Here is a 10816-nt window from a genome sequence, read left to right as displayed (position 1 = left end):
AGATAGAATAAAAGAATGAAAATGTAAGAAAATAGCAGAAAATAAAGCTAAATTCATGTACCCTTCTGTAAGTTTTATGAAGACAATGACAGCAGTGCTTATAACTATATCTTCAATGATTAATTCTACAGCTTCAAATGTAACTACGACAACTTCGGGAATGAAATGCGACCTACAGCCAGAAACCTTGCATCTGAGCATCTCCTTCCCAAGAAAAATGAGTCTCTTCCAGATCAATGACCGAAATCTTTTAGCCGGACAAATCTTGTCCGCGGTACAAATTAAATCACTTGTGACAATGACTAAGGAAAAAATGCCTGTACAAAGACTGGCAAAATTAATCAGAGGCTACTTATCTCAGGAGAAAGAGTAATTCAATATGAAGCGGATAGTACTTCTTATCAGAATGCCTGGCCTTGCCTCCGCCCGCCCTTATTTAATGCCACAGCTTACTACAGAATCCATTTCGTGGCCTCTTGTTGGACACGATATCTGAAAATGAGTCAACTAACTGTCCTGCCAAGCTACTTGGATCCTCGATCATAGTATGAATAAAGGTATTGACCACCCTACGCTCCTGCTCAGTCGATCTCAAACTAAACCATGTTAGCAATTTCAACCTGAATTCCTGCGTAATGTGACCCTCACATTCCAGCCACCGGATTATTTTCACACAGTACTCAAAGTTCTCGTCCAAGCAATAAGAACCATTAGAAATATGTGCCGGTGGCCCGTTTATTAGTGTGCTATCACAATCATATATCTCTTCATTTGTGTTTGCTGCCCTCTTCCTGCCAACTTCTGCCCGGGAATCAACAGCTGGGACATCTCCATTAGGCCCGTGAGTCCAGGTCTGCGAATCACCACTACCATGTGATCTTGCTAAACCATTCTTCACTAGGTCATGAGAGGCAGCATCATCATCTGCTTCAACAGCATGCTGCAAAGTGTATCCATTGTCTTCATCTCTGGAGGATTCAAATGGCGGGGTTAGCTCTTCGTTCAGATCGGGCATTGAAGCAACATTTAAGTCAAGCCTGTGCGAAACTGAAGGCAATGGTTCTTGTGGAGTTTCAGTTTTTATTGTGCTGCTTACTCCACACCACGTTTCTTTATCAGCACTACAAAACCCCTCAGAGTTGCCTTGCTCTTGAGCCCAAGCCAGACGAAGTACCTTTCCAAGATCTCGAACTTTAAACTCAGAAGAAGGACCAACTGCTGTTGTAGTTTCAGACTCTCTCTTGGCACTAGAATCTGCTTCGATGATCGGATTCTCTTTCGTATGATTCCTGGAAACTGGTGAAATGGAGCTTCTGTGAATTATCTCAACACTCTTGGTGAAACACTTTGCCTCAGAGTGACCCAAGTCACCAGCCTCTGTATAAGATATTATCCTAAACGTATACTCTGTGCAAGGCTGCAGATTGGATATCAAAATCCTTCTCTGAGATCTTGGAAAGATACAACTAGGCTCTTTTGTGTGTGATTCTTCTCGACTCTTGTAATACCAGAGCTTGTAGCCCTTAATATCGTCAGACGATGCATTAGACAATTCAATCAATATAATCACAACAGAGGATGATGCCACTTCTTGAAAAATAAACTTGCAAGCTGCAGGAAGTGAACCCTCTGCAAATGAGGGACAGAAAAAAATATGTAATCATTCCAGTTGTCCATGCATAAACAATGGCCTGTAAAAGGCGAAAAGAGGACCAAGTGGTACAGTTTCCTACCTCGGGAATTTGGATCCGCATTAGAAACACTGGCCAGCCATTCATCTGCTTTCTGAATTGCAAGGGAGCAGAGTTTCAGCACGTCACCAGCAATTGATAGTCTGCTGACTATTCCTCGTGCCATCTTTGCAGAAACGCCATTCACTGGGCCAACTTCTGTCTCTAGTTTAGACTTTGCTTCTTTCACAATTTCATGTAGTTCATTAAATTTTGAAGTCCCATGCATGAGTCTGTAACTCAAGTATATCCTATAACAAAGTACATCAACACGGCGAGCATCCTTTGCCACAATGAGCTGCTTCTTCCAATTTCTGCTAGCATTAATCAAATGACAGCAGTAACATCAGCTCGAGGCTAGAAACCTATTAGGCAAATTACAGACGTGTACATGCAATAACTCCTCCCTAAATTTTTTTTTTGATTTAGATTGTTGGTGGTGGTGGTGGTTTGGTGCGGGGTGGTGTCCGGATTTTTCTTTTATTTCTTTCGCCCAAAGTGCTTGGCAAAGATAATTTGTACAGAATAGCAAACATAAGGAACAAACCTGAAAACAGATTATTAAATGGGATACAAAAAAGTTTCTTGTTTAGGAACTCTCAAACTCAAAAACATAAATTTGGAGTTTTCAAATAAGCAAGAAAATTACTTACCCCAGTATCCCCGAAACTTTACCACAGGAAGCGCAACAATAACTACCATCTAGCTGCATCAATTGCCCGAGATCAACAACTCCCACCTTTGCACGTTGAAGGGCGCACTCAATGTGACAAGACAACCCACAGGAATCTCCGCCACCAGATTCAGATGTGCACACTAACCAAAGGCTAGGGTCCTTGTTGTCATCAAACAAATGACATATACAGCAAGAGCACCTCCTGCAAAATGCGTCATCTATGGATAGAACAGCTCTACAAGCAGAGTTTTTACAGATCCATGAGCTTGAAGATCCAAATTCTGGAGACTGATCAGAAGCTGGTGAGAGCCGCATAGGATTTTCCCCCTTTCTGCCTTGTTTTTTAGGAAGAATATTTGGACTAGAAGAAGCTTTCTTTGCATCCTGCTTCTTACTCGTCTTGTTAGTAGTCTTCAAAGGTTCAGTCATTTTATTTTTTGATGAATTCAAGTTTTTCTTGTCCTTTTCAAAGCAAGTTCTAAGCAGTTCCTTCTTGGGACCTGATTTCAGAAACTCTTGAAGAAGCTCTGGACTTTGTGAAGCATCATCTGAATGCCCATTCTTCTCGGGAGTGCTTTGCACACTGGAAGAGAGGCTTTGAACACCAGAAACTGGATTGTGGAAAATAAAATAACGAAAAGAAAATGAAATTTAGGCACATATATCAAAGCAACAACGAACTTCAAGTCTACAACTCAATAATAAGGGAGGGATAAGAGAAAAAGGAAAAACTGTGATAGAATGCACAAGCGATAGAAAAAGCTCTCAAGATCAAGTGGTGAAATTCTGTTTTATCCTTCTCATTTCCCTTCAGCGCATAAAAAATTTCATTTACAAAATAATCCTTTTTGTGGGAAGTAGATTCTGTACATTCCAACATCTCAGTCGGTTTGTGCTTATTTCTGTTTATTTAGCCAACAATATCCAAAACACAACATCTCCTCTCAGACCTCATTCCTTAGCGCACCTTCCTAATCTCTTAACTCAACAACTATTAACAATCCCTCCATCGACGATAATGTAAGTCAAAATATCATCTCACATATTGTAGGAAATGAACATCTAGTCCCACTTACAATAGCTCTATGCATTTGTCCAAGAAATCTGTCCTTCCCTGGGGACCCTTAAGCAAGAAATCAAAAATTCAGCTGGTAGGTTTTATAGGGTGTCGGATGTACATCACTACATCTACATCTGCACAAACTTTATTTTTGAATAGAAAAAGTTCAACACTTCAAATGCAATTCAAAATAACTTCAAAACAACCCAAGTGTCTGGCAATAGAAAGTCACACATGAAGTACCGAAGAGCGTGTTCAACACCGTTTGCTATATCCAACATATCACCAGGCTACAATGGACAGGGTCCCAGGAACTCTTCCACGAAGCTTCTCCCTCTTCTATTTTCTACTAAAGTTATGTAACCAATACTACCAAACATTCATCGCGAAACCACCATGGATAAAAGCTTCAGACTTTACGAAAGGAATGCACGCGAAAGACAAAGATCGTACCTTTACTAACAAATTTATCTTCTAATTCCATATTACGCAATAGTTATACCCGACCTCCCTGCAACGATTAATTGGTATAAAAACATGGACAGAACAATTGAAGGGGGCTACTAGTTCGTCAGTTTCCATAATGTAGCTAGTCGATTGAAACAACCCGAAAACCGCACTACACAACGCTTGAAGCTAAAACTAGAAGCAACAAAAATTAAATAAAAAATAATTAATTAATTAATTAATTAACTGCTGAAAGAGAACTAAATGTGCTTTGCAAACAAGCTAGCTACCACCCATGCAAATAAAAAATATACTTATTCATACAAATTGTAATATTTATACAAAATTATAAAATATAAAATGCATGTATTGAATTTATATAACAAGATAACCAAATAAATCTTTGGCATGCACATTGTGTGAATTTACAGCAATTAAATCAAAGCTTTTTATTTAAAAAAAAGAAGGGAATACTTCGATTTAAATGGACAATAAAATAATAAAGATTCGAAATTTTTAAGAAAACGAAAAGTGGCTAACAAGAAAACGCAGAAAACGAAAGCGGACAAATGGATCTGCGCTCGGAAAGAGGTAAGAAATCGGAAAAATTTAAAGGAAAATACAGAAACGAAACCACGGCGGATTGAGAGACGGACCTGACGGAGAATGGGAGCGGAACCCTAGGGTTTTTGGCGCTTGCCGGCTGAAGAATTTGCCTTCGCGGAGCAGAGAATCAGAGAGAGAGAGAGAGAGAAAGCGAGGAGAGAGAGAGACTCGGTTGTTAGTTGGTTTTGTGAGGGAAGCAGCTTGTACGAGTTGTTCACGTTTTGGAGAACGGGTGTTGAGGGGAAAAATCACGCGCAGAGGAATCGCGTCGGGAACGCTGGAGAGGGGTTGGTTCTGCCCCGCAGAAAAAGTACAAGGAGCACTTCCAGGCGATGTGATTGGTCGGTGCGGCATTATATACTTTAAAGGCGCGTGAAGTGCATTATCCATATTTACTTTTTTATTATTTTGGTCATCAGAGATTGCTGGAAAAAAAATATATATATTGTATTTACGTCCATGTCATTCATCATATAAAAAAAAAATCCTTATCATTCGGTAGTTTAGACTCTGGTAATTTGTTCCATGATGATTAGGGCGGAATTGGATCCCCTCCTGAGCGAATGGTAGGGATCGAGCTATTAACACGGACTGTTGAATTTTGATTCAATGGTTACAAATATGAAATTCCTTTAAAAATTATAATAATTGTAGCTGTTGAATCAAAATCCAACGGCCTATGTTAATGGATCATGAGGATCCCCACCATTTGCTCAGGAGGGAATCCAATTTCGATTAGGGCTAGCAATTTTGGACAAGACGACTCAAAATTTGTACGAAGATAGACCACGAGTATATAATCACGAAATATTTGTGTTGACGAAATATAGATATGTAGATAAAAGCATACATACGTCTTTATTTGATTAGTACAGCATGTCATCGTGAACTATGACAGTATACTCGTGTCATACAAGTCATTCTCGTGAGTAGATAAATTTGGTGGGTGATTCAAGTAGTTGGAGATTACAGTCTTTTTATTTATTTTTTTGTCAGGGTGAGATGGGGAGGGTAAAAAATGGGAGAAAATGGACTCAGAATTCCATCAGATGCTTCCATCTTTCTTTGTCTATCTCTTTTTGTTATTGTTCATGGCATGTTACAGTGTTACATGTACGTACCCATCTTTACAAGTTATGAAATTTCAGACCAAACAGTGACCTTTTTGTTGCTACCTATTGTTTGGTTTCTGAGAAAATTGTGGGAACAGAAAAGGAAAGGGGTATTGAATTGTCAAATAAAGGTACCCAATGACAAATTGATGTGTTTTATTCGTCAGTTACATGGAAATTCAAACAATATTTTGGTCGAGATAAACTTCAATAAGACTGGTATAGAGTAGTCATCACACAGATAGAATAAGTGTTGAGTTAAATAAAAAAATACAAAAGGCTCTCATGATTTTGTGAGAATATTCAATAAACGACGGGTCACATTCCTAATTTTATCCAACATGTAACGTTGTAGAAAGTACGATGTAAATTTTTCCGGTCGCATGGATTCTACCTAGCATGACCAAGAGTAATTATTTGCAGTAGGACCAAAATTGAATGGCCGGCCAGAAGTCATGTCTTGTGGCCTTTGGAATGATGATTCCGAAAACAATTAGTTGCTTTGCTTGTGCTGCTGGGAACGGCTGCAAAGTGATTGAGGGCTTACATAACGACAGTAATCACAAGGCATTCTCAGAAAACAAGGACGATTGCCTTTAAGTGAAGAGTATGGATGGCATTTACGCATATTAAACCTCACCCAAAGTAGAAAGCTATTTAAGGATTTCACCCACCAAAACTTTGATAAAGTTGCTTGTAATTTTCCCCAACTCACTTTACATGTAACAAGTAAATCGCAACTCTAGCGTTCTTGGTCAATCGTACAAAATGGCCATTTAAAAATCATGTTTCTTACTTGAAAACAGTAAAATTTTAAAGCGTGTTTGGTACTCTACTTGAATTTAACTTTTTAAACTCAAAAACAATTTTTAAATTTTAGGCCTTAAAAACTTGTTTGGTAAGATTATTTTCAAAAACTAAACTCAAGACTAACTAAAAAATATAGTCTATTATCTAAAAACACAAAAAATGAGTTTTTAGAGTTTTTAAACTTAAACTCACTCATTTCTTTTCTCTCCCTCCTCCCCTCTCACTCCAAATCTATCTCTCTTTTATTCTTTCTCTCTCCCCCTTCTCTTGTTTTTTTTACCTTTTTCGTCTCTCCTTCAATCCGCTCTCTTCATTCTCTCGGTTCTTTCTCTCACTCATCTTCTTCTCTATCTCCTCCGATCTTCTCATTTCTTCTCTTTCCTCCAATCATCTCTTACTTTATTTCCTCCTCTCTCCTCTCTCTCTCGACCCCCTTTTTATAGATCTTTTTGTTAAGTTTTATTTGTAAGATTTAAAAATTTTAAATCGCATACCAAACAAATTTTTTAGTCTTAAAGAAAATTGTTTTCAAGAAAAATTCTTAAGAAATTATAAAAATATTCAAATAAGATACCAAACAAGCCCTTAACAATTTGAGGTGATTTCTAATTTGATTGATGTTTTCACAGAATTAATTTTTAAATCATTATCTATAAAGTAAAAAGTTCCAATCATCAAACAGCATTACAGGATGAGTAAGAGAAGCCGAGAAGGTAAAATTAGAAGGTTCAAGAGAAGGTTACAATGCTTTGCAAGTATCTCCCCATGTGACATTGTATTATTCAGACGTCACGATACCAGTGTGTATTCAGTACACTTAGGTACCGTTTGGTACGTAAGACGGGACGGGACGGGACGGAACGGAACGAGCCGTTCCGTCCCATGTTTGGTGCACCTAAAAACTGTGGAACGAGTTGTCCTATGGAGCGAAACTTGACTGATTTTTCGTTCCACCTCTTCCCCCTAGAACGTCCCGTTCCACATCCGTGGAACAAAAATTTATAACATTTTATGACAAAATTTCTCCCTATCTTTTTCAATAATTACATCATCTGCTCCGTCCTGTTCCGTCCCGTCTGCGAATCAAACGGTACCTTAAGTCTCCATCGTTGGAACGACATGAAAATATTCGTACTTGTGACCCCCAAGTGCAATCACAGCAGTTAAATCATTTTCAAGGTGGATGATTAGATTATGTGCAAGCACTAAGAATCTTATTAAAATACTAATCATGCTTATTCCTCAAAGCCATAAGGCAATAAACAAATAATTAGACAGTCAAACCAATGTTAAAAGATAAATATATTAATATTTCTAACCATCTTACAATTCTTAGTCAAACCGAAAGAAAGTAACAACACTGCAGGCCGTGGCATATATTATAATAGTACTTGTATACATACAAGACAGAAGGATCACTTATTGCCCCTTTCATTGTTCGGATCAAACAAATGTCTTAATACCTAATTTGATTTGCTTAAGTAGCATCGGTCTTCGAGTCGGCAACTGGGCGTCGTCGCATATGAGAGGCATCGCAACTAGAGACCCTGCAAAGTGGGAATAACGAACAAAAAGAAAGTTTGACATCAATTTACGAACAACAAATGTGAAACTGTTAAAAAGTGCGGTATTTGCAAAAGTTCCACCATTTCTGAGGTCAACTACTTTAAAGATTTGAGCCAAGATATTGGTGATTAACTGCTCAATAGGTAAAAAGCAAAGAATCAAAAGGATACCTAAAATCTCTGTCATCACAAAGATGGCTTTCAGGAAAAGCAAACTAAACAGATCTGATGCATGTATTTCATATATGCACCAATCAAAAGGTCTTCAAGAATTAGCATCTTAACCGGACACGGACTTGCATTCACAAGGCCAAACCAAACAAAGCCAAGATTCTAAAGTTCAAATGTTCTCCAACAACAATTAGTCTAGCATGCCTAGATGCAAATTCGCAGTTCGCAATCAGCTCCATACCAACAAGAATCTTGGGCCTACAGCTATGACAAAAACACACAACCCTTCAAAGGTTTTGTATAAAGGATTTGGTCCGCACCGAAAGTGTAACCAACCAGAGCACCAACAAGTAACAACTTGGCATTCATGTTTGCACAACGAAAATGATATATCTTGTGAGCCATCGTTGTTGCTAATGTATTTTCATTAAAAGGTAACCTGATTCCCTAGTAATCTAGTATGCAGCCACATATTTTTCTACATTCATCGTCATTGTTGGAAATGAAATCCGCAAGCATCTTGACTGTAAGGTCCATAAGGCTTAAACCAAGGTATATTTCCATTTACCATATATGCCATCCCATGGCATTTTCCAAAAATACCAAAAAGTAATGGCCAGATAAACCCAAATGACAAATACTGAGAGCTAATGACTTGATATCAAATTATTTCAACGGCACACTAAGAAACTCATACAATATAGTGCTCGAATTCTAAAAATCCCACAAAATGGAATTTTCTCCTATGCATAATTGGCATAATTTCATTATTCAGATACAAGACTGATAACAAATGATTTGATTATTTTACAATTCCAAAACCACCAGAACTAGATAAGAGCCCAGCTCATATTCAGAACTGCTCTCCTAAGGTCCTCATTTTGAGGACGTGTGAGGCCCTTTTTCATATGAGCCCTCAGATTAATCTTATGGTACACTACAACTTAAAACTATTAACAATCGAGCAACGTTGCGAATTAGCTTTAGAATTTGAGAATTTTGGGTCACCTCAATGCAAAATGTTGGGACATTCTTTAAAGATTCAGTGGTTAAAACGTCAACACGTTGTCACGAAAGAGATACATTTAACAAGTATTCCCCTTTCAGAATTCTTAAGAACAATCGAGTTTTGGGATTGGTTCAGCAACTATTCAAGCTAAAGAGAATATCACATTCACAGCGCGTCCGTAAATATTAGCATAAATTCGATTCCTTTAGTTTATAGAGATTAAAGCAGAACTCAAAATTCATGGGCCAGTCATCAAAATCTGAACAAATAGCTTTCAATTCAACAACCACACATTCAAAAAGCATTCCAGCTGATAGCTACATACCCCAATCGCAATCCATGCATATACAAATCACAAATTCAAAACCCCTGCTCCCAAATTAACCAGTTAAAAATCTGAAAAAAAAAATGAATTAAATTAAATTAAAACCTGCTAAGAAGAGGAGTGGCGGCCCGGACGCTGATGCCGTTGATCTCAGCGATTTTGCCCTCGACGATCTTTCCGGTGATTTTCTTCGAGTAGGTGGCCAGGTAGTTGTCAGGAGGGAGGGTTACCTTGCACGCGCCGCCGAGGTCGACGATGAAGTCGCCGGTGGTGCGGTTGATGGTGTAGTTCTTGACGGCGGTGGGGAGGAGGCCAATTGGGAAGCCGTAGTTGGTGAGCTCGGTGTGGGCCGGAGATGGGCTTGAAATTGAGTTTCGGTTCGGGGTGCTCGGGTCAGTGGTTTGGGAGGTGAGGCGGAGGAGGAGGAGGAGAGAGATGCAGACGAAGAGAGATTTTGCCATGGCGGTTTTTCAATTTTTTGCTTTTTCTTTTTTTCTGGTTTTTCGGTTAATAATTTTGTAGATATTTTTCAGAAGTGAGAAGAAAGAGCTGCGAATATTCGCTCTCTTTTGTATCTGTTGGCTATGATACCGAGACCAAGCAATTTTTAACGACTCGACACGAAATGATAAAAAAATAATAAATTTTGAATTAACGTATTAATTAATCGGATCACTTGTTAACAGATTTTTTTTTAATTCATTGATATTTTTACACAACGAAGAGGAGGGGTTCAGTTAAGTCACAAAATGAGCAACCTAATTTGGTATCGAATTCACCATTCACAAGATTCGAACATAAAACCTATCACCTTTAACTTTTTAAGTAAAGAGGAATATCAGCAAATCGTAGTACGTATTAACAACATGTTTGTAAGTTAGTAACCCATTACAACCCGTTAACCTAAACGATAGTTATATGGTCCTTTAGATTTGTAGGATTTAGGATTAAGATATGTAGATACCAATTTAATGACGTAATTTAATATGATGTTGTTTATTCAATTATTTATTGAAATAAAATATATTTTTTAAATGAATTTGACACGGCAAACACAATACCATATTGAGGTCCACCGCACTGATATCCCACTCGTTGCGCTGCCTTTTTAATTAAAATTGGGCCGAATTCGTTTCTAATATAATCATAATAGGCCTAAGCGGGGCCAAGTCCAATCCTAGAATCATATTATATGACTTTTGCCCACGGTATTTTTTTTTTTTTTTTTTTGTGTGAACGGTGAGATTTAACCAAAACTCAATTAGTTAAATTTGGGCAAGTAACCTTTTACTATAGTAAGGTGGT

At 38.1% G+C, this 10816-nt stretch overlaps 2 protein-coding genes across 5 annotated transcripts; both read right to left on the bottom strand.

Moving 5' to 3' along the window:
• Nucleotides 1-34: 34 nt before the first annotated feature.
• LOC126603563 (VIN3-like protein 1) lies at nucleotides 35-4774 on the bottom strand. 4 transcript variants are annotated; one of them, XM_050270453.1, is made up of 5 exons: nucleotides 4570-4774; nucleotides 3920-3977; nucleotides 2384-3017; nucleotides 1734-2044; nucleotides 35-1629 (listed from the first exon to the last, which is right to left on the bottom strand). In XM_050270453.1, exons 2-5 carry the CDS (start codon nucleotides 3948-3950, stop codon nucleotides 437-439), a joined length of 2169 nt encoding a protein of 722 aa, XP_050126410.1. In that variant the 5' UTR covers nucleotides 3951-3977; nucleotides 4570-4774; the 3' UTR covers nucleotides 35-436. The 4 variants fall into 4 exon arrangements, with proteins under 4 accessions (XP_050126410.1, XP_050126409.1, XP_050126411.1 ...); XM_050270452.1 differs by having other exon boundaries at nucleotides 3920-4108; nucleotides 4570-4773; XM_050270454.1 differs by lacking the exon at nucleotides 3920-3977 and having other exon boundaries at nucleotides 4570-4771.
• A 2954-nt stretch (nucleotides 4775-7728) lies between these two features.
• On the bottom strand, nucleotides 7729-10080 carry LOC126605324 (uncharacterized). Its single transcript, XM_050272691.1, has 2 exons — nucleotides 9617-10080; nucleotides 7729-7988 (listed from the first exon to the last, which is right to left on the bottom strand). The coding sequence occupies exons 1-2, from the start codon at nucleotides 9970-9972 to the stop codon at nucleotides 7919-7921; spliced, it is 426 nt and encodes a 141-aa protein (XP_050128648.1). The 5' UTR covers nucleotides 9973-10080; the 3' UTR covers nucleotides 7729-7918.
• Nucleotides 10081-10816: the final 736 nt, after the last annotated feature.

Source organism: Malus sylvestris, chromosome 15, assembly GCF_916048215.2.
Source record: "Malus sylvestris chromosome 15, drMalSylv7.2, whole genome shotgun sequence".
Lineage (NCBI taxonomy): Eukaryota > Viridiplantae > Streptophyta > Magnoliopsida > Rosales > Rosaceae > Malus > Malus sylvestris.
The sequence above is the reverse complement of the archived record's forward strand: the minus strand, read 5'-3'. Positions and strand labels throughout refer to the sequence as shown.